General features: G+C 42.5%; 1 protein-coding gene across 1 annotated transcript in view; it reads left to right on the top strand.

Moving 5' to 3' along the window:
• cxadr (CXADR Ig-like cell adhesion molecule) overlaps positions 1–24234 on the top strand; it is a 140359-nt gene that overhangs the window by 86265 nt on the left and 29860 nt on the right. Inside the window, exons 2-3 of the mRNA XM_084320865.1 lie at positions 3967–4136; positions 20061–20265. Coding sequence (XP_084176991.1) covers positions 3967–4136; positions 20061–20265 — 375 coding nt within the window. The remainder of the gene's footprint in view (positions 1–3966; positions 4137–20060; positions 20266–24234) is intronic.

Here is a 24234-nt window from a genome sequence, read left to right on the forward strand (position 1 = left end):
CCAACAAACAACAGACACTTACTGTATCACTGAAAAGTAATTTAAAACATAATGTAGACAGACAGGCCTAACTCTGTTGCGTAACCCCCCCCCCCCCATCCCCAGCTTGGCTGGCCCCTACCTTCAGGTTATGGTACACTGAAGGGGGTTACAAATTGCTCTGAAACTGGTCTGGCAAACTAGTGGGCTCCATTGATATTGCTCCCGTTGAGTCTGTGTGTCTTAGGGATATGCCTATGGCTCTAGCTCAAACCCCTCTGCTCGCTCTAGTTAAGATAAGATATTCCTTTATTGATCCCCTTGGGGAAATTCAGGCATCATAGCAGCATGGGAGAGGGGGGAGGTACAGTAGTAGAAGACATACAGGTACATGTCACAGAATTATAATACAGTGGAGAAGTAAAAATACAAATAGAATAAAAAGGCAGTGTAAACAATATACAATATAATTAACTCTGGACATGCGCATATGGGCAACAAGGTGCGAGATGAGGGTATGTATGCCCTCTGTTATATTTGCCCTACAATAAATATAGTTACAATATATAATCTAATAATCTAAATCTAATCTAATATATAATCTAAAAAAACTAAATGCTAAATATATGCAATATATAATCTAAATCTAATCTGACTAATATATAATCTAAAAAATGCTAGTTTACAGCATGGTGTGGTCTCCATCATTCCTATACTGTGTGTGCATGCGTGAAGCTGTGTATTTGTTTGTTTGCTTGTAATGTTTGTTATAGACAGAAGAGAGAGACGCGTGGAAAATGTCCCTTGGCAAGCTGGTATTCTGCAGAAACATTAACATCTTCCAAAACTTCAAGAATTGGGGAAAGGGAAGGATTTTTCAGTGAACTGTAGTGTAGAATCTTTCAGTTACAGTCATTTAAAGGGCAAATGGAAGATACAGGGGTTTTATTTGGTTCCGTCACATCTTACAGTTTGTATTGCATTTTTTTATAATTGCCTTTCAGTGTCTTTAATTTCTCCCCTCTCTCGGAGGAGGGTAGCTGGGTTGTCACAAGGATTTTTCTGTGTCGAGGCGGCATGATGTGACGGCTCCATTCTCTATGGACTGTGCTTCCTCCCTGCGGCTTAAATCTCTTATTGAATGGAAAATCTTAGCGCCATTAATGTCACCAGAAAATAGTTTATTCCTTCTAAGAATAGCCGCTGGAGAATCTGCTCCAGTTCGATGAGGGGCTACAGTCCTTTTTTTCTTTTTTTTATATGCAGCTAGACAACATTATTTCTTGTTGTTCGTTTATTTTCTGCATTTCACATTATTATGTACAGTAATACCTTTTTCTGAATCAGCTTCTCACCCAAGATGCAATGTAACATGTTAATTGTCTAATAAAGGGTGAAACACTTGTGATTAGTTGTCCCCAAATATAATTTGAATGCCACCGGACAGAATTGAATCAAAACCACCTCATTTGAAAATGTTATTAGTGCATGTGTCATTGGTCTACACATGTGTTGTAATTAATCAACTGAATCAAATAAATCAATTTACATACAGTAGCAATGGAAAGATAATCCATGCCAGCTGATGACATGGCCAAGGGGAAGCTAGAGAGTGAAAAGGATGGGGCAGAGATCCTTGAGGGACACCACAGCCACTAGGACTAGGTGACAAAGTGTGTCCTGTATTTTGCCTCTCTCAAGGAGACGTACTTGGTTCTCTCTGAGATATGAGAGGTGTCAGAATCGGAGAGAGACCGATGTTGGAGTGCACACGGTGAAGGAGGATGTTGTGGTGGACCGTGTTGAGCGCTCTGGTTAGATCCAGGAGGAGGATGTTGTGGTGGACCGTGTTGAGCGCTCTGGTTAGATCCAGGAGGAGGATGTTGTGGTGGACCGTGTTGAGCGCTCTGGTTAGATCCAGGAGGAGGATGTTGTGGTGGACCGTGTTGAGCGCTCTGGTTAGATCCAGGAGGAGGATGTTGTAATGGACCGTGTTGAGTGCTGTGGTTAGATCCAGGAGGAGGATGTTGTGGTGGACCGTGTTGAGCGCTGTGGTTAGATCCAGGAGGAGGATGTTGTGGTGGACCGTGTTGAGCGCTCTGGTTAGATCCAGGAGGAGGATGTTGTGGTGGACCGTGTTGAACGCTGTGGTTAGATCCAGGAGGAGGATGTTGTGGTGGACCGTGTTGAGTGCTGTGGTTAGATCCAGGAGGAGGATGTTGTGGTGGACCGTGTTGAACGCTGTGGTTAGATCCAGGACCAGGAGGAGGATGTTGTGGTGGACCGTGTTGAACGCTGTGGTTAGATCCAGGAGGAGGATGTTGTGGTGGACCGTGTTGAGCGCTCTGGTTAGATCCAGGAGGAGGATGTTGTGGTGGACCGTGTTGAACGCTGTGGTTAGATCCAGGAGGAGGATGTTGTGGTGGACCGTGTTGAGCGCTCTGGTTAGATCCAGGAGGAGGATGTTGTGGTGGACCGTGTTGAGTGCTGTGGTTAGATCCAGGAGGAGGATGTTGTGGTGGACCGTGTTGAGTGCTGTGGTTAGATCCAGGAGGAGGATGTTGTGGTGGACCGTGTTGAGCGCTGTGGTTAGATCCAGGAGGAGGATGCCTCCCCAGTGAATGTGGTAACAGCTACTGCTTGCCCGAGAAGGGAAACCCCGGGACCGGAGTTTTTTTCTGATGCACAGTCCCACCCAATCTGTGCAATACCATCCGGGAGACGATAGGCGGCGGTATTTGCCCTTTTCGAGCTCAGACCCATTCCCAATGATAACGTCAGGCTGGATGGATGAAAAATTTATGGATATTGCTAATAAAAGAAATAACGATTTTTCGGGTCTTGGCACTCAACGCATGGCGAGTTAACCCGACTAATCTCGTGGTTGGCACTGAATGGGTTAATGGTCAGCCCCCCTCCTACATCTCAGACCTCTTATCCCCCTATTCCAACACCAGGTCCCTCAGGCCATGCAAAATAAATTGTTTGGTTCTGGTTGCCGACCGACCCTGTCGATTTATGTGCGACCCAAATATATTTTATGAGTTAAAAAAAAAAATCTTTTTCTTTTTTTTTACAATACAGTTTTATTAAATCTTAGTAAAAAAGTGCAGTCCATGTCAATGAGATATAAAGTATTTCACAATTTTTGCACAGCTCTCTAACGTCAGGATATTTAGTGAGTAGTATTTAGGGGTGGCATTTTTACTACTACCTTTGTACATTGTACTTTTGTGTCTTTGTATTTTAACCTTTAGTATATGGATATTAAACATGCTGGCAGAGTACATGCATCCATGTTGTCGTGGAAAAAAAAATAAAAAAAATTCCCTATCCGTGGGAAAAAATTCAATACAATTAAATAAATTCCCTACCTACCCATGGCCTTAACTGACAACAACAGGAACCAAACAATTTATTTTGTTAGGCCTCAGAGGCTCCTGACAGTCCGGAGATCTAACCTTAAGTTCAGGGGGGGCCGTACCTTTGCTGTCGTAGCCCCTGAACTGTGGAACAATATCTCCACCTCCATTAGGCTTGCCCCCTTGTCAGATGCCTTCAAGTCTAGACTAAAAACCCACTTCTACTTATTAGCTTTTCCCGATGTTCACTGACTCATGCCCTGTTTTCCTGTGTTTGTGTCCCCCCGTAAAACTGAGATGTGATTGTTGTCTATATGTTGTCTAGATGTATCTGTATCTACCTGAGTACCCTCTGTACAGCACTTTGGTTGACATGTGTCATGTTTAAATGTGCTCTATAAATAAATCTGATTGATTGAGGTCACATCAAAGTGTCAATTGCGCTATAAACTGCTTTTACATCAACGGATAAATGCTCCCCAATTGTGGTGAACAAGCTACCAGTGCTGTGTTCAGAGTGAAATTCAGAATTAATAAGTTCTGCTGCCGCATAATCTCAGTTCTTCAATGTTAAGTTATTAATGTTCATCTTTAATGTACCTTCCTCCTGTGTGTGTCCGTACAGGTGTGGCCCATGGCCTGGAGATCCTGTCCAAGGGGTTGACGTCCATAGAGAAGGCCAGTGGTGAGAGTGTGAAGCTGGACTGCCAGTTCTCTCTGGCCGCTGTGGACTCTGGACCGCTGGACATCGAATGGAGCATCCTGGCCTCCGACAACCAGAAAGAGGATAAAGTGGTGAGTTTGTGGTTTGATGTGCAGGATTCGCACAAGGTCTTTGAAGTGCTTAAAGTGCTTGATTTTTCGGGGGGGGGAATTCAAGGCCTGGAATTCTTTGAAAACAACAAATTTTTTAACAAGCTGCTTAAAAGGTTCTTTAAATTCAAATCAACCATTCGCATTCAAAGTTTTGTTTATCCATGATAAAAAAATTCTGAATCAAGAAATTGCATTTTTTTTAATTTAACGTGTAACTAATTGTCGGAAATTGGTTTTAAGCCATACATACTGGATCAGTATTTTTCTTTCTATAAAAAAAACAGCATTTAAAAGTGAATTGTATCCTTTTAAATGCCCTTTTAAAATGAAAAATAGTGCTTTGAATTTAATTTTGCAATGTCTGTGGGAACCCGGGCTGTGGCCATATTTGATTTGTTCCCTACAAACTTTGAAAATACAATGGAAAATACAATGTAATAACATGTTATGTCAGAAGTACCTTGACTACTGGTATAATAATTTCCTGTTGTTGAGAAAATGTAAAAACGCTGAAAACGCTGAACATCCACTGAGCAGCATTTGAAGAAGTCTGGCTTTTTGTTTCTCTTTTGTTAGCCACCTGAATGGAAACTCTCCAGCCTGAACTATTGTGTGTATGGCTCTGGAAAACATTCACATACTCTACTGTCATAAAAACAGCAGTTAATGTTTAACTTGTTGCAGAAGTTCAAAGCTCTGTAAAGTCCCATGTTGTCTGTGTGTCTGTGTGTCTGTGTGTCTGTGTGTCTGTGTGTCTGTGTGTCTGTGTGTCTGTGTGTCTGTGTGTCTGTCTGTCTGTCTGTCTGTCTGTCCTGTCTGTCCTGTCTGTTCTGTTCTGTCTGTCTGTCTGTCTGTCTGTCTGTCTGTCTGTCTGTCTGTCTGTCTGTCTGTCTGTCTGTCTGTCTGTCTGTCTGTCTGTCTGTCTGTCTGTCTGTCTGTCTGTCTGTCTGTCTGTCTGTCTGTCTGTCTGTCTGTCTGTCTGTCTGTCTGTCTGTCTGTCTGTCTGTCTGTCTGTCTGTCTGTCTGTCTGTCTGTCTGTCCGTCCGTCCGTCCGTCCGTCCGTCCGTCCGTCCGTCCGTCCGTCATCACAAATGTTCCCCGAGGAGGAGTGCTGTTCTGGGGTCAGTGACCAAGAACACTTGTCTTCATGATGGTATTCTAACCACTAGACTAAAGCTGACTCTAGATCAGTACTCCCACTTTGAGGAAGCATTGTGAATATGAACCCAGAACCTGGTGTGTATGGAGTGTTAGGGATGCTTCAGTCCAGATGTATCACCAGTCTCATGCAAACAGAATGATACTAACAATACCGCATACTACTGATTTCTAGATTTCCATATTATCTACAATGACAAATACTCAGAAAGCTGAATTCAAGGCTTGCTAATTGCAATGTAATCCCCTTGACACCCCATGACAATTTCTTTATTTTTTAATGTCAAGACAATATTAGATTATGAACTAGCTACGGTAATCCAAGTGGCTTCATGTTATTACTGTGAATTGTTTACAAGATCCAGTTATGTTTTTGTTTATATATTTCTCATAAATAAACACATAGCAACCATTGTTATGCACATACAGTAGCAACAGTTTCCTCCACTGCCATGTACAAAATAATGGTGCTATGTTGTTACAGGCAGCCTTGCTAGAAGAAAGAGAACTACATAAACATTCCATGCAAGGTCTCTATTAGAACGTTTCTTTCACGTTTTAGCCTTGCTGTTTCAAGATCCTTCCCTACATATAAATAAAATTGGGTTCGCTTTTATTATTGTGCATCCCTGAATTGACTCTTCTGATCTGCCAATTTAGAGACCACCGTTCTTAACTCATTGGACGCCACGGATTAGCCTCATCCTGTAGTAGCTACCGCCATAGCTGTAAACGGTGGGAGTCGCTCACTTTGTTTGCAGGGCTATAACTATTTAAATATTATAGCTATATATGCAATACTATGGCCCATTTTACATTGAGTATGTGAAAAAGGAATATTTTTTCCATCCTTACATTCTCGTTTTATACCGTGGTGAATATAAGTATGGTTTTAGAGTGGTCTGGGGTAATTCCTGGGAGGCTAGTAATAGCCTGCGACGCATATTATACTTAATCCATTGGCATTTCGTCCCTATACAGTATACACGCTACAATAAAAAATTCAAATGCATATGATCTGTATATTATGTTCCATCATGCATGCATGAAAGGGGGGGGGGGGTCGTTTCTGATTAATTGATTGTCAATAACGGCATTCGTTAGTACAACAGCATACGCTGATCAGGGTGATGGCTATGAAAATAATGCACAACCGACCTGAAATTGACGTTAAATTGCTCTTACCTGTGGCCGATGAGATTCCAAAAAGAATATTCCAATTATTTGATTGCCATCTGGTAGATTATGTCCATTTGGCCCACGCCATAACCCCCTACAGCATAATGAATCCGGCGTCCCGAAAGCGATTCAATGCGATTGGGTGAAGATCTTGATCCACGCTACAAGAAAACTCCGCCCGGATGACTTTCAATGACGCACAGAGCAGCGTTTCCGTTAGAACATATTCGTGCCGGTCTGGGTGTCCTGCAAGATTTCTATCACCGGACATATTTGAGATATTCCGGTCAGAGTTTTAAACAGCAGTCTATTATAATCACATTTTTATGAGCTAACGAATTCCGCTATAATTGGACATGTGTATTAATTACATCAAGCGAAGAATGAGAAATTGATTTGCAGAATCAAATTACTATCTCTCGCCTCTCAAGTTAGTGCGATACGCTACCAGCATCAAGCTCCCGCCCCGCAGGCTTGCGCTGCAGCAGCTCTGTCACACGCACCCCCAAATTAATCTCGAGTAGACATCGCTTCACCTCGTTGTATCAGACACGTCACACATATCATAATGTTCAACTTCACACACAGCAAACTGTAGTTGATCATCACATTGCCTCGTTTGCTAGCTCGTCGCCACATGCAGAGAGGACGAGCCACATGCGTGTAACGCATTTGTTAATTTCATTATAGGTTATAGCCTACATTTAGTTATAATCAATAATATGCATTACTATGTGACACGGCAGTCAACCAACAGTTGCATATGATTAAAAATGTCAACACTCACTCACCCAGTATCTCGTTGTGCCTATCCGTTTTGTACCTGCGACGGCTGCGAGAACAGCGACTTTAGTTGCTGGTTCGACTTTAATAGATCCCCATTGGAACAGGCGAGGCTCGCAACGGTAGCAGCAGACTGGGGATGCTCTTTGTGGTTCAATCAATAAATTAATAGTAAAAGTACGCTCGACATTTTTGTTTCTTTTCCGCGGGAGCCACCACGGCATCAGCGTCAGCGGTCTCTGTGACTTCAAGTTCAGAAGACTCATCTTCGTTGTCATTATTAGACCTGCTTGTGCTTGGTTTCATGAAATATTTACTAAGCTTAGCTTGTTTCGCCATCTCTCTCTCTTCCTCGTATACCTGTTTGTCGTTATGGTGGCCAGAGCGTGCAGGCTCAAAAAAAAAGATAAATAAGTTTCACATCTGAGCGGCGCCATCCTATCAGAGTGAAGCAACAATTAAACTGAAAATGGAATTATTGTTTCGTTCATCGCATAGGCTATTTAATTTTAGCCGATTTTAATACAATTCAAATAATAAAATTGTGCTTAGAGGAATTATTTTCACCGGACATTAAGACCGGAGAGATTTAAATATTCGGACTTCAACATATTTTGCCGGTCAAATACCGGTAATTACCGGCTAACGGAAACGCTGGCACAGAGTCATACACAGTCAGAAAGGAAGTGCGACATCGGCCGCATACCACCAGGCGGCGGTATTGGACCTTTGCGATCTCAGACGCATTGCCACACAGTACCACAGCCTTCCACGATGATTTATGAATGGAAATAGCGAATAAAAGAAATAACGATCATAATAACGAGTATACTCGTTGTTGGCGTCCAACTATTGGCGGCCAATAACGAGTATACTCGTCGATGGCGGGGAATGAGTTAAACCTCTTACCACGCACCGGCCTGAAATCGGGCCGTCATGCCCATGCACGCACGTCGCGGCACTTTGCGAGCGTCTACCGGCTCGGGGCTGCATTTCTCGTCGAACATATAATATACCGTTCGAAACATCTATTTGCCGCTGTTCGAACCTAGTTATTTGTATTACAAGAGACTTTTAAGTTTAAGTCAAGCACTTTGTTATTAATTAAGATATAAGTTATGTTAAGTCAAGCACATTGATATACGTTTGTTGTCCGTTTAAGAAAGTGCAATAAATGTTTTTATAAAATAAAAAAGAATCGTGATCTCAATTCTTAGGGAGGAAAATCATGATTCACATTTTAGCAAGAATCGCCCAGCCAGTAGTTTTTATCCTAGACGGTGTTAGTCATTCCTCTCCACTGGCCCTGTAGAGCTCCCAGCTAGACGTCCTAGCAGTAGTCTTGATCCTAGATGGTGTTATTCCTCTCCAGTGGCCCTGTAGAGCTCCCAGCTAGACGTCCTAGCGGTAGTCTTTATCCTAGACGGTGTTAGTTATTCCTCTCCACTGGCCCTGTAGAGCTCCCAGCTAGACGTCCTACCGGTAGTCTTTATCCTAGACGGTGTTAGTTATTCCCCTCCAGTGGCCCTGAGCCAGAGGCTCCACAGCAGCTCTGGTGCCCCCAGGCATTCATTGCGACGGAGACAGACTCTCTGCATGGATCACTCCAGCGGCGTGGCCTTCTCCCCGGGGTTCTGCCCACTAACCAAGCCTTCCTTTCTCTCCGCGTGGCCCCAGGGCCTTCGTTTTTGGCTGAGGCCAGAAATGGGTCAGGAGTCTCGCTATTATCTTCTCTTGTCTCTGTGTCATCCTCTCTCCTGCTCTCTGCTCTCTCCCTCTCAGCCGCGCAGCCCAGCGGAGCCCCATCCTCCAGCCTGGACCCTGCTCCCTACTCTCTCCATTGTCTCTGAGGGGAGCAGGGCCTCAGGAAGCGCTTTAATTGTACCCCTTTTTATTTGTTTTCGACCCACTTTGTTTTATTTAGAACGGGAACCGTTGATCACTAATTGGGAGGGAGGGAGGGAGGGGGGGGGGGGGGGTCAAAATGTCGACTACATATTTTTGCCCTGTTATTTAGTAATGGCTTATATGATAAAGCCCTTATTGTCCACTTGTTCTTTCAACATCTCCGTGATGTGGCCCAAGTGCTTCCAGGATCCAGCGTGGGTGGTTCTCTATTGGGGTTTCATCCTCGTTGGCTTTTCATGCAGCTGTGGAGAAGTATTATTGAGTATTCTTCTCTGTCCACAACTCTCATGGTTCATTTATAGTTGTGTTGTTTTTTCTTGCTGTGCTGTCACCCGCTGCAGCACATTTGCAAGATCTGTAATAATAACACCAACCAATTTAGACTCTTTGGCCTATTGGAGTTGGTCCTGGTGCAGAGACACACGCACACAACACAAACACATAGTCATGGACTCATGGTGATGGTCTGATATGAAGTCATTTTGCACAGTGTTCTCAGTAATTAGTGGCCTATTAATTCCAAGGGGCTGCTTAGTGTAATGTGACAGGCCGGGCCTAGTAGCATTAGACTAAGTCTACTAAGCTGGACAAGAGGATGAGAAAGAAGGCTAAAATGCCCATAAATGATAGCCAGAGGGGCAGAGAGGCCCTGCAAAGTCCCTAAAATGATGTTGAACCCTTTGCTAACGGGGCTTCAGAGGGGCAAACTCCGGGGCGGGCAGTGTCCTATAGGGGCTATTACAACAGTTACTCTGGATTGATTCGTGCTCTTTAATAGAGCTGACCCAGAGCATCAGAATGGATGGTCATACAGCTGATCACTACAAGGCATGTCGCTGCTAACGGCCGGGGAGATGTATTGCAGCCCGCCAGACGGCCACCTGTACACTAGTTACAGTTACAGATTGGGTCCATTAGCTCCACAGGGCAGACGATACATTACAAACTAAAACAACCAGCATTCTTTATTCCCCAATATAGGGAGGTGTAGTCTGACATGACTTTAGTTTCCCACGCGGTCCACCCGTATAGGGATTTATCATTGGGAAAATGTATTATTGTAATAATTTTGCCTCATAAACATTGGCAAGCTTTCCATTTTCTGCACAAAATGAGTTCCCGTCTATCACTAACATTATTGTTTAAGCATTTTTGGTTGAAATAAAGTTAGTTATAAGGTTTTTAATTTGTCTTTAAAAAAGAACTTCACTTACCAGTAGTCTGAGCCTGTCGTTCAGTGCTGTCGCCTAATACAGCCATGAGTCTACGCTGTGGTGACGTCAGTCAGCAGCGCCAGAGTGAGTGTAGTTCCTCAGTGAACGAAAACGTAAACGTTGTTATTTTGCTACTTTTACAATTAACACTTTGGTTGCCTTGGGTTAAATTCATGATATACCATACAGTAGGTTGCCGGCTCTATTTGTCTATGGAGAAGTTCCCCTTCTTTGCATGGCTATAACTTTTTAAATTCTATTGCTACATTGCCATTATTAGGGCCCATTCAAAGTCCTATATGTATTGTTCATTGTGTAGCAACGTTAAACTTTTTCATTCACATATTCATAGTAAAGTATGGTCTAATGTATAAGTATGTTTTCATCTCTTTCTGCAGCTTTCTCCAGAACGTGATCTATAGCCCCAAATGCATTATATTGATGATGCAATACAGTTTTATGGCAATCAGCGCGATATAAAAAATTCCAACTAGACGTACTTCTAGAAGTTACTACACGTCATCTGATGTTGACCGGATGGGCTAGGGGGCGTTTATAATTCCGTGGGCAGCGTTATACCAATCATCTAATGTGGGTCAAATGTTGATAATAGCAGTTAGTATCGAAGACGGTAACGTTACACGCTAAAACTCACCCCAGTCTCCGCGCACCGTTGGGCGATCATCGTAGAGTAGAAATCTTATCATTATGGGATGTAGATTTACCCGGTCCATCTCCAGCTTGTATAATGGTATATACGTCCAAATCATGTTGTTTATCGAGTTATTGGCAATCGATCACTGTGTATTGTGACGAGCTAGAATGCCGGGACCTATAGCGAGTGCCCGGAAGTAATACGGACGTCCAGCACAACCTCTATGCCACTTCCTGTTTAAGCGATTGCGCCGATCGGCCACCAGATGGCGCTCCTGAACCGCCAGAGAGCTCAGTGGGTCCTCCTGGTGGATCTCAGGCCAAATATTGATATAAGGACGCTGTACAGCGTCCTCCGGCAACTTGAGCATGGCCGGCAATGACGTCTAAACACGTTTCCTGGCAGCCAAAGTGTTAATTGCGAATTATTTCATGTTGAGCTATAGATTGTGGATGAATACACACAGAAAGGTACACCATGCCAATGTTCATGCTTTATTTGTTTTAAACTAGACGATTTATAAATGGGTCCATTGGAAATACATTGCCATTTCAAGGAGGGTGGACCGCGCGGGAAACACCAATGACGTAACCACTACACCTCCCTATACCCTTACCTTTACAGTAAATATGGAAAACCTTGTTTACTGTATAGAATGACATACTTGTATCGCCTTTTCTACACATTGAATCTGAATGCAGTTGAGTGCGCGCAGCAGTGTTGTATATTCATAAGCAGATTTAGGAATCATGTTCTCTTCATCTGGCGTAGCCTACATATCATGAGTCTTTTGGAGGCTGGTGAAGCATAACTAATGCAGGGTGCTTTGTTTGGCTTAAAAGAGGAGAGATGCCAGACATGCCTACAGTAAAGGACGACTGAACACTATAGTATTCCTGTGTTTTTTTCACCCTCACACACCAAATAATATTGTGATATTATAGTATTTCTATGATAAAACCCACAGGAATACTACGGTGATTTACTTGAAATGTCTAATATTCCACTATAGAAATACTATGAATCACTTGTATTTCTGTGGTGTGTGTATGCAGAGAGAAAACACAGTAATTCTCGAAGACAAGCTGACGTCACAAGACCGCCGCCATCTTGGTATTGGGGAAACAAACTGATTTCGACGATCAAATGTATGTGTTGAGCTCCGTTTTTATTACATGTTTTATCACATTCTTGTTAATTTCATAACCTTTTCATATAATTTGTTTTGAAAATATTGAGGCCAACATGGCATTTCACTATTTCGAAAGCCTTTCTGGTGATTCTAAGGCGAGATATGAGTCAAAGCTCGACCTGATTGACTTGAAATCATGTCCATACAAGACCATTGAATTTAATTGAAAATGTTTATTAACAGATTGCAGAATGGGTACAATAAGGGGATGCAGACCAGAGAAAGACTTTCATCTTGTTTACATCAGGGTCCCCCATTTTCAATTCATAACATATGACATACAGATAGACATGGTTCAATGGATATGATAGTACTATGTCTTACTATGAAAAGCTTGTAATGCACATTTAACAGCAGGATTGTTCGTGTACACATATCTTGCTCGACAAACCATAGATCGTATGAATTCAGCTTGTTATGGAAAATGTGAAGTGGTCGGACAGAAACTCTAAAACCTGAGATAACGTTTTTTTTTTTTTATCCACTTTTTCTCCCATTTTCTATATTTTTCTCCCATCCCAATTTCGTATGATCCAATTCAACCCTCCCCTGTCACGAACGCTGTTTCTTGCCTCCCACAAGCCGGCTGCAATGTGGACTAAGTCATACATAGCACGAGTCCCCTCCGGTACTTGAGGTAACAGCAGTCGCATCTTTTCACCTGCGCAGCTCGATCTCTCAGTGGCGAGGAGTAACTTCCTGATTCTACTGCGCAGGCGCACCAACCGACCTGTAGGAGTCGCTGTCCACAACGCCCGATCCCCACCCATCAGTTTCCCACCCCCTAATACGGCCAATGTGTATTAGTACGGACGACCAGCTAAACTGAAAGCAAATGTGGAGCGCTGGGCTCAAACAGGCGAGCCCAGCGTCTCCAGATTTCGAGGCGAGCGCCTTGCCCACTACGCCACGTAGCCGCCCAAACCTGAGATAAAGTTAATATTTTACAGCAGGCAGGAGTTCAAGGCTAGCAGCTAACTGGGAGATATATAGCCAGTAAACCATAGTTGACAACTAACGTTAGCATAAAGGATACGGAGTAAGTAACGTTATCGACAGAGGTTTTCTTACACTTTGGGAGTTGGGGTGAAATTGACATCCTCTGGAGCATCGTAGAATTATTCTGTGTCACTTGTGTCATAAGCCATGCTAACTCCAACGTGGCTAACACTAGCTAACTAGCGATCTAACGACAGCGAGCCTCCTGTACGTGGACGCATGAAGCCGTCTTTCTGCTGGAGGAGTTCCAGATAAACAGTTCACATCAGAAGCCTGGGTCCAGGCTACAACACGTCGCCAACACAGTGTCCGCCCTGCCCAGCGCTACGCCGCCATAATGTTAACATGAGCTAACTTAGAGCTAAGCTAACTAGCTACTGTTAACCAGCGTTAGCTAAATGTGACAGTTGGCGTTACTTGCCGCCACCCGTGGGTAGTTAACCCCTTTTAAATGAACGTTGACATCTCAAATATAACTGTTACAGTCCAGTTCACTGTCCTCTTGATTACCTGACCCGAATTTTTTCGATATGGAAAACAGCTGGCTAGCCAACAAGCTAGCAGACTGGCTGCTAGACAGTAGACACCCAGCCTCAACCATTGGGAGAACCCAAAGACATGGCCATCTCTCGAATACCCAAATGTGTACCACTACCTGATCAAACATCCACGTAAGATTAGATAAGATAAGATGAGCTCCTATCGGTACTGTAGTACTACTACATTGTTGGACAAGCTATGCTAGCTGTCATGAACTAGAGCTAGCCAGACACTTTTTCCTCTGTGATGCCTCGGCTAGTCGGCTCAGTATTATATAAAACTTGCTATTTGGGTTTTTGTTATTAGTACAAAACGTAACACAGCAGCTCTTTGGCATTGTGATGCACTGAAGAAAATAACCCTTGATTGTGTTTAATTTGCCGCTTTTCCGATCCGTATCTGCACTAAATGAAGCATTCACAATGTACCCAGGGGGCATGTTTCCCCCACGCCGTAGTTGCGTAGCAACAACAGACAGGAAGTTGACTTCGAGAATACTATGAATCATTCATTCATTAATTTATTCAACCTTTATATAAACTTGATGGACAATTACTACAGTATTTCTGTGGTAAATGTTTACAGTGTATACAAAAACAACTACAGGAATACTATATAGGTCTTACTATAGCCTACTAGCCTAGTTGATCTTCATGTGGGCTCTGATGGTAACGGGGAGAAGAGATTCACTAAGGGACTGAATTGCTTGACACTTTGATCCCATGTTGTGCTGGACTTGTCTGCAGCTGAGTCCTTGAACGGAGCACTCAAGCCACTTGTTTACTGAAGGTATTGTGCTAAATGATTTTGTATGTGAGGGAAAACCCTCGCAGGAAGGGGGGATTTGAACCTCTCGACGTCAAACGATGGCGCTGGGTCATCGACTGTGTGTCGTTGCGTTCTTTCCGGTCATGGCGATGGCACTAATAATCCGTCTTCTCAGGTAGCAAAGTGTAACTAATTGTCGGAAAGCCATAAATATTGGATCAGATTTTTTTTCAGTAAAAAAAAATTAACGCATTTAAAAGTGAATTGGATCCTTTTTAAATGTCCTTTAAAATGAAATATAGTGCTTGAAAGTCCTTTCATTTTGCAATGTCTGTGGGAACCCTGTAAGAGCCTGTGAGGAGACACAACACCTCCCCCTGCTCCACAGGCTGACAGGAGAAAACACAGGTGTCACTGCTCTCTGTTTTGCCTCTAAAATCAGCCCCGCCCTCCTCCCTTTCCCTGGGCAACACCGTGTCACATGATGATGATGACCTCATCTTTAAATGCCCCCCCCCCATGGAAATAACCCTTCGCCTCCTCCTTCTCTGTCCGTCCGTCTGTCCGTCTGCCTCCTGCTACTCACGCTGACTCACTGTTTTCCCTTCTCCTATACAACCACACGTGACCAGGTGAGGTTGAAGAGTCCTGTTTAGTAGGGCTGACCTTCGCATTTTCTTTTGGCATTCGAAACTTCGGGGCCAAGATTCGATTTTAATTCGAAGCTTCGAGATTACAAAATAAATCTATATATATAATTTTATTTATAAAAAAAAATGTATTACATTTTTTTTAATGTTGTGGGAACTTGTGGGACTTGTACAGCACTTTGTTCAACTTTGTCAGTGCTGTAAAGTTTAAATCTTAGACAAACTAAACACTTTGCTTTACTTTGAAATATTGTAAGCCATCATTTGTGGCTTTATAAAAGCAGCACAATGAACACACATCTGTCAGTGCCGAGTCCGACCTCATCTTTCCACCCGTGGTGAAAATCCGCCTAAAATATATACCTAGGTAAATGGAATATTGCTCCACTTCTACAAGGTCCATATTCTTGCATATTCTTGGTATCTAGGTACATCTATGGACCTCAGGGAATGTATTCACAGTGTCAGAAATATTGTGTCTATTACTAGGCTTACTTAAATTGTGATGAAACAAAGGAGAATATGAATTATGATTTTTCTTTGCATATTTGACAGTGAATAACACCATGCTAATAATGACCAAACATAAAAAAAACTGCCACTGATCTCGTTCAGTACCTTCTTGAGATCATGTGTAAAAAAAAAAATCTAAGGAAATTAATAAAGGGAAGATGATTAAACAGAATTTTCTGTAGATACAGTACTGAATTCTCCCATCCGGACCAATGCAATTTGAAATATTATTATAGAATATAGAATAGGAGGCTTATAAATTACCTTATTATAGCCAATTCGCACATTTATATATATATACATATATTATCTTTCAAATGCCCGAGTTCAATTTGGATTTAGTATCACCAGGCGTGCATAAGAAGAACAGATAATGATATCTACTGTAATTTACTGTACTTTTTTATTTTCACCACAGTGCAACCATTTTGAAACTAATTTCAGATATAATTGTTGCTACATGCTAACAATAGGGAGGAGAAACTAACTGTGTTTCAATATTTGTCAAAAACGTTACCTTTTGTGGCTTATTATCCCGAATAATAACAGTTATTGATATAATTCATTCAGAATGCTGAACTTTGAACCCCCATAGAATCTGCCAGGAAGTGTAGTTCGGAAAAATTCCAAAGCTGATCGACACCTATGCATCCCCTCTACGAAATGGCCACAAAAAGACTACAATTCCCATTGGTAAAAATTTCCAAAATGGTCACCGTCTCGCAATAGACTTCAGCAAATCGGAAAGTTAAAACTATCTAATGGCACTTTTAACCTATTGTTAAACTAACGTATTGATGATAATATACATTATGCTGTTGTGACATGTTAATACTTGAAAACGTTTAGGGCGGCTACGTGGCGTAGTGGGCAAGGCGCTCGCCACAAAATGCTGGAGACGCTGGGCTCGTCAGTTCAAGCCCAGCTCTCCACATTTGCTTTCAGTTTAGCTGGTCGTCCGTACTAATACACATTGGCCGTATTAGGGGGTGGGAAACTGATGGGTGGGGATCGGGCGTTGTGGACATCGACTCCTACAGGTCGGTTGGTGCGCCTGCGCAGTAGAATCAGGAAGTGTCGGGGGCAGCGTGAGCCTCCCACGCGTTACTCCTCGCCACTGAGAGATCGAGCTGCGCAGGTGAAAAGATGCGACTGCTGTTACCTCAAGTACCGGAGGGGACTTGTGCTATGTATGACTTAGTCCACATTGCAGCCGGCTTGTGGGAGGCAAGAAACAGCGTCCGTGACAGGGGAGGGTTGAATTGGATGATACGAAATTGGGATGGGAGAAAAATATAGAAAAAATGGGAGAAAAAGTGGATCAAAAAAAATTCTTAAACGGTTGATATTAAAATCGCAACATTCTGAAAAATATTGATTTATGACCAGATGTCATTTTGGGTGTTGGTACCGACCCCGTCGGGTGGAACAGGTTACAAACAACATTGCTTTTTGTAGTTAACAAAGAGAGGCAGAGTTGATTTAGCTAAAAAATTAAATAGAATATTTAAAAAAAATAATTATATATTTTTTTGATCCACTTTTTTCTCCTCCTGTTTTTCTGTGTTTTTCTCCCATCCCAATTTAGTCGTCATGCCAATTCCACCCTCCCCTTCCTGGTCGTTGCTCGCATTGGTGAGGTGTAACGTGTGGGAGGCTCACACTACCCCCGCCATTTCCTGTCTCTGCTGTGCAGGCATCCCCCAACCGACCTGTAGGAGTCGCTGTCCACAACGTCCAGATTACCACCCATCGACTTCCACCCGCTAACTCTGCCAATTGAGTTAGTATGACGGCCGGCCCAAGCCGGAGGCAACGCCGACAGCCGGATTTGAACCCGGTGTCTCTTGCGTTGGTGACGAGCGCAATGTCCGCTGCGCCACCCAGCCGCCCGTTTTTAAACTTTTTCTTAAAAGTAAATTTGTTGCTGATAATCATTATCTTCACAGGTATACAATTCCAGTATGCAGCAGCTCTATACATTACGGTTCTCTTAAGTGCATTTGTTCTTTGTAGAGGTAGAGTCAAATGAAGACCCACTGCGTGTCTGGTGACATAGCCATGTCTAGTATTGGTGTCGTGGGTTGTAGTTCTGACCACAAAGATTCAGGTTTACCCATTTTATAAATATTAAAAACAGTGCATGTGTTTACTGTTTACACCCATGTTGGTGTGCGTCCCAAGTGTTCTAGTCTGAGTGAAACTCGTCGTCTGCCTCCGGCAATTTTAATTTCCTCCTGTTTTTCATCTCAATGTTATTACTGCTGATGTTCTGATCCCTGCTTGAAGTCTGAAAGAAGGCTTTTCTCTCCCCTGAGAACCAGGTGGAGTTCAGCCTCTTACCTCTTTTTACGTGGCTTAATACGTACAAGATGTAGCCTACAAACCCCTCTCTGCCTGCCTGCCTGCCCTGCAGCGGGGCTCCCAAACAAAGACTTTGACGTCAAGCAGAGAAGCGAGACAACTCTCTCACAGAACACCATCACAACCTGACTCTTATCTTCCCTCCTTCTCCTGCCCTGCCTCCTTTTCAGTGTGCGCTACGTCTTCTAATGCATTCATTATGCATCCTCTCCCCCTGCCATGTTCACTTCTTCGTTCCCTTTCTGCCCCCCCACCACCCTGGGGTAATATCATTGTGTGTCTTGATGGCAACCGAGGCACAGAAAAAAATCCCCATGTCTGGGTCGCTATGTAAATAGGGAGAATATTGGGAGTTATTTTTCATTGCTGTTTGCTTTTTCTCTCCCTTCCTCTCCTTGTGGGTCTAGTGTTGCTTTGTTTTTTTATCTAGTGCGCCGTGCTTCTGTTGGGAGCTTCTCCTGTCTTGCTACTATACACCTGGCCTTCATCTCCTGGCATTTCCTTGTAGCCTTTTAGTTTCTGGGCCAGATGGATGGAGGAGGAGGAGGAGGGGGGTAGAGCTGGGAGGGTGGTAGAGCTCGGGGCTACAGCTCTCTGTTGACACAGTAGGTGTTGATTTAACTGCACAGGGGTAGCTTTGTTTGCTCCATGTCCATTTCTCTGCAGTGCCGCGTGTGAAAAACAGCCAGACTGTAGGACATCAGGGGTTTCTCTCCTGAATAAAGAATCTTGAGGCCGTCGTCTGGGTCGATTTTTCCCTGATGTCAGGAAAAGATATAACATTAATGATATATATCATTACACAACTCCCACCAGTGTTGAAAAAAAAATATTTTTGAATACCTTTTTTAATTAGGCTAATCTTTTATTTGAAGTTTACAATTTACTGACTACAACAGCTGGGTTGAGCGAGGGCCAGAGGAAGACATGCTCATGCTGCATACAGGGTGTTTTGAGGTTCCACCTTGGTTGGATTTTGAGCCATTTTTGTCCATTGACCATAATCGGATCCAGAGTTCTTACTTTTCTGTTACAACAATGGACGGTGCTCGTAATCAGAATATTTTTTTCTGAAAAAATGGTTTTCGTATCAGTATTGATCGATGATAAAAAAATATTAGGGGTGTATCGATACATAAATTTGGATTTATACATGGATTCAAAAGGCAACAATCCAACACACTCAATGCCTTGTAACTATATAGATTCAGATCATTAGCATAATACACGTTTTTCTTTTTTTATACTACAGATAAAAAGGAAAATGTTTTTTTTTTTTTTTATCCACTTTTTTCTCCCATTTTCTATATTTTTTCCCATCCCAATTTTTTGTATCATCCAATTCAACCCTCCCCTGTCACGAACGCTGTTTCTTGCCTCCCACAAGCCGGCTGCAATGTGGACTAAGTCATACATAGCACAAGTCCCCTCCGGTACTTGAGGTAACAGCAGTCGCATCTTTTCACCTGCGCAGCTTGATCTCTCAGTGGCGAGGAGTAACGCGTGGGAGGCTCACGCTACCCCCGACACTTCCTGATTCTACTGCGCAGGCGCACCAACCGACCTGTAGGAGTCGCTGTCCACAACGCCCGATCCCCACCCATCAGTTTCCCACCCCCTAATACGGCCAATGTGTATTAGTACGGACGGCCAGCTAAACTGAAAGCAATGTGGAGCGCTGGGCTCGAACAGGCAAGCCCAGCGTCTCCGTCATTCGTGGCGAGCGCCTTGCCCACTACGCCACGTAGCCGCCCTAAGATTTTTTTTTTTTTCATAACACTTTTTAAGCAGAGCTTAACAATAAAATTGCACTCAAACTAATTAGTATCTAATCGAATCGTTTCCAAATATAGAACATTTTAATCATAATTGTGTTTGGCGGTGAAGCCAAGAGGTTCACACCCCCCCCCCTAGAATCAATGCATCCCCGTCTCTTAGACTCTTCCTCCTGTCTCACCTTCTCTTCTTCTTCATCTCTAGGTGATTCTCTATGCGGGGGACCGGGCCTACGAGGACTACCACGCCGATATGAAGGGCCGCGCCCACTTCAACTCCGCCGACCCGAAGAACGGCGACGCCTCCATCAACCTGACGGGGCTGAAGTCCACGGACACGGGCACCTACCAGTGCAAGGTGAAGAAGGCCCCCGGCATCGGCAGCCGGAAGATGCTGCTCACCGTCATGGGTGAGTTACTCCAGGCTGGAAATAGAAATGGACTCAAGGGGGTCTATATAGGTGTCAGATGGGTCCCTCTAGAGATCCACTAGATCAGGGGTTCTCAAACCTTTTTATACCACGACCCCATTTCATTTAGGATTTATTTTTTGGCGACCCCACACTTAAGGTATCGCGTAATTTCAACATGGAATTGAGGAATATCAAAATAAAAGCACACGTTGTTGAACTTGATCATGCATATTTATTAGAAAATTCTATTACAGCACTATGTTATCAATACACATTTATAAAACGAGGCCTATTTAGCCAAAATATGTTGCCAGAACATAAATGTCTTTATTTATTTCTTATATATATATTTCTTTTACTTGCCAAGTACTGTCACCTACCCACGACCCCACTTTGGGTCGCAACCCGTAGTTCTCAAACCGCTGCACTCGCTGCTTGACTGGTAAGGATCCTGCTGGTGCGCACCACACACCGCTACAGTAGAGGTAGACCTATGAGCCAATCAGAGTAACGCATATGTTGTGTATTATACAATATTTCAAAGAAAGCAGATGTCTGAAATGGCTTCATTTAGTTGATATCCATGGGGATAGACATCAAAGGGCTTTAGTCCATAATTTTCACAACAACAGCTCTAACATTTTGGGTAATCTTATGTCAACATACCTTCTGCTAAAAAAACGAGATTGAAAAACAAGATTTTCATTGTACTGACAACAAGTACTAAAGCACACTCATCTAAACAAGTAGGTCTAAACGAGGGTCTTGGTGCTGGACAGAAATAACACTTGGAAAAAGATTTAAGGTTAAGAGTCTATTTTCATACACAAGCATACATGCTGGAGACGCCAATAAATGTTATCTTCAATAGACCAATCTCAAACCCAGTCCTCTTTTCTTGATCCTCCAATCACAACTGTTACTTCTGAGGTAAGCAACAGTTGTGATTGGAGGATCAAGAAATCAACCTTTATTTATACTCAAAGACAATTGAGGTCACCCTCATTTTCAATGTCGTCAAGACTTTACAGACATTTCAATGCACACATTTCTATAATATAACAATAAATATTAATAACTATCTATATACAGGGCTCACACATGTTTCGTTATACTAGTTTATATTCATTCAACGCCTCTAGAACAGTAAGAGGTTAAAGATAAACGCAGGGTGAGATGGGTTACACATCAGTGTTGTGTAATTCGTGTGATTCACCTCCTAGGAAAACCATTACTACACACAGGCCCTGCAGCTCATTGAACTGTGTCTCACTCACACCGGAAGTTTACTTGCTTCCCGAAACCTGTCTGGTATTTACATAGTATGGAAAACACAGCCGTATGTACTCACTATTACTGGCTGTAGATCTCTCAGACTCTCACTCATCTCTGCACTTTGTACAAGAAGGTAGGTTGTTTGGGAAGAGGGCTTTTGTGTACTCTGCTCCATTTACCTGGAATGGACTTCACTTAAACTCCTGGGTCCTCATTTATCAACGTGACGTACGCACAGATATGTGCGTAACCCGTGCGTACGATAATTTCTAAGCAAAGTGTGGGATTTATTAATTTGAACTTGTGCTTGACTTTGTGCGTATATTTAAGCACAGGTCGGACCATGCGTAGTTGGCGCCCGGTGGTAGAATATTTTTACAATGCGGAAATAAGCACTGACTGCGCTCCGCGTAACTCAACTCGTTATTATTTTGCGCATATATTGCAGAAATACGGGAACGTTTTGATTATATTTAAAAGGCTTTGCCATTGTTAAACGTAATAAGTGGAACCCCGAAGCTGTAAGCAGAATACAAGTCATATGAACACCCACGATATAAACGCATTGCACCGAGAACAGACAGAGGTTATTTGTTGAGTGTATGTGTATACAAAACCCTTGCAATAAATGTGTCTTACATGAATGAAAAGCATACATGCTCTGGACACAGAGCATATATCGTGTGGGTGATATCATGACTTGTATTCTGTGTCAAAGCCTAAATCAAAACGTTCCCGTATTTCTGCAATCTATGCGCAAAATAATAACGAGTTGAGTTCTAACAAAGAACGTATTACATGCTGGTAGGCTGATAGAGTAAACTATGATATGAATATGAATATGATATAAAGGTATACTGGTCCGTCCGCGAGGATATCGAGGACTCTAGTTGGGGGACCCTGATGTAAACAAGACAAACGTCTTTCTCTGGTCTGCATCCCCTTAACAATTGTGTGTATTGAGCTGTACTGTATTGTACCCATTCTGCAATCTGTTAAATAAAGTTTTCATTCATTCAGCCATTAAATGCAATTTGAGAATATAGGCTAAAGCGACGGCCTACAGCCTATACATATTATTTAATGTTTTCATAAGCGTAAAGATACAACAGCTAGATTAATGATCAAGTTAGTTTACTGTATGCAGGCTTCGCAGGGCTGTGTATTATATGCGCAAGTTACTGTTGCATAATGTAGGCTATGGGCTGGCTGCTATTATACAGTATGTACTTCATATAGGCTGCCTAATACCAACAACAAAATAGATTGTATCATATGCCTCTACACACATTATATTATACACATCATATTATATCTTGGTTCGGCAGCGCCTCTGTGAACAATTTCTCAGAGTTTGCTCCATCAGTAATCAGTAATGTGAACGGGATTCCACTTGGTCAATGTACAGATAATCTGCGATGCGCATTTTGGCTGATAATGTGCCGGTGGCCGGAGTCTCATTCATATTCACTTAAATGCAGATCATAGTTATCCACTGAAGCCATATGACTCTGACCAGAACGGGCTCATGACGAGCGCACATAATAGGCATTAGAGCGCAGAGTTGTCTGTGAACTTGGTAACTTCATTGGATTTATTTATTCTCTAAAAATATCTATAATCATACGATTAAATATTGTTTAAAATAAAACGCTAAATACTATTATTCTGTGTGTCATGTTTCCAAATAAGATTGTTCACAACGGGAAATGCTGTATACGTTCAATTTGTTGGTTGGACCTCTGTGATCAATCTCGCTCTCAGTGAAGTCTCTCAGAGTTCGCTCGGGTTAGTCCACTTTTCCACATTTCATGGGGGTGTTCCATTACCGTATATGGTTAATCGGGGCGGTTCTGGTATGCAAATACTTAAAACAGTGCACGAGCTCAAACGTAGGATCAAAGTCATATTTATCAAGACAGGTGTGCGTAGGACCTGTGTACGCACGTGTGATAAGTCCCGTTTCTTTTGTGCGTGCACACATTCTAAATTCTGTGCTTACGTATGAAAATAGAATACTTTCTGAGAAAAATTGATAAATGAGGGCCCAGGCTTTTATTACTTTGCACAGTTTTAAAACACTACGGGCTAGATCAGGGGTAGGCAACCCTAGGCATGCGTGCCTGCATAGGCACGCAGGGGCATTTTCATAGGCACAGGGGGCAGCATTTTATAAAAAAAAAAAAAAATTTGCTTTGAAATATTATAGTGAAATATTTTGCACTGTTGTCGCATTTATCTTGTTGAAATCCTCCCACAGGTTCTTTTTACTACCACATATTTAATTGAGACCATTTATTTGTTTATTATTTCAATTTAGCTGGAAATACATTGCTACATCATTCAGTAACATTTGCAGAGCCTTATAACAAAAACATTATTACGGTCACCATTGTGACCAGTGGGATTAATCAACACATTTTATTATTTATTTTTCTATTTCATTGAACATTGCACATGTTAAAAGCCTTTTTTTTACTCAAAATGTGAGTATTACCAAGTCAACTTGTGTTCTTAAAACAATGACAATAAACATAGTTTTATTAGGTTGAAATAATGTGGTTGTGTACTTATTTTTCTGTTAACTTATTATGGATTGAAAACTAAAAACCTTAATGCACAGTAACTGAACTCAATATTTTTAAGTTGTGGTAACTTATTATTATTATTTTTTTTACAGTGTAGTCTTGC

The sequence above is a fragment of the Notolepis coatsorum genome (assembly GCF_963971535.1).
Source record: "Notolepis coatsorum genome assembly, chromosome: 8".
NCBI lineage: Eukaryota > Metazoa > Chordata > Actinopteri > Aulopiformes > Paralepididae > Notolepis > Notolepis coatsorum.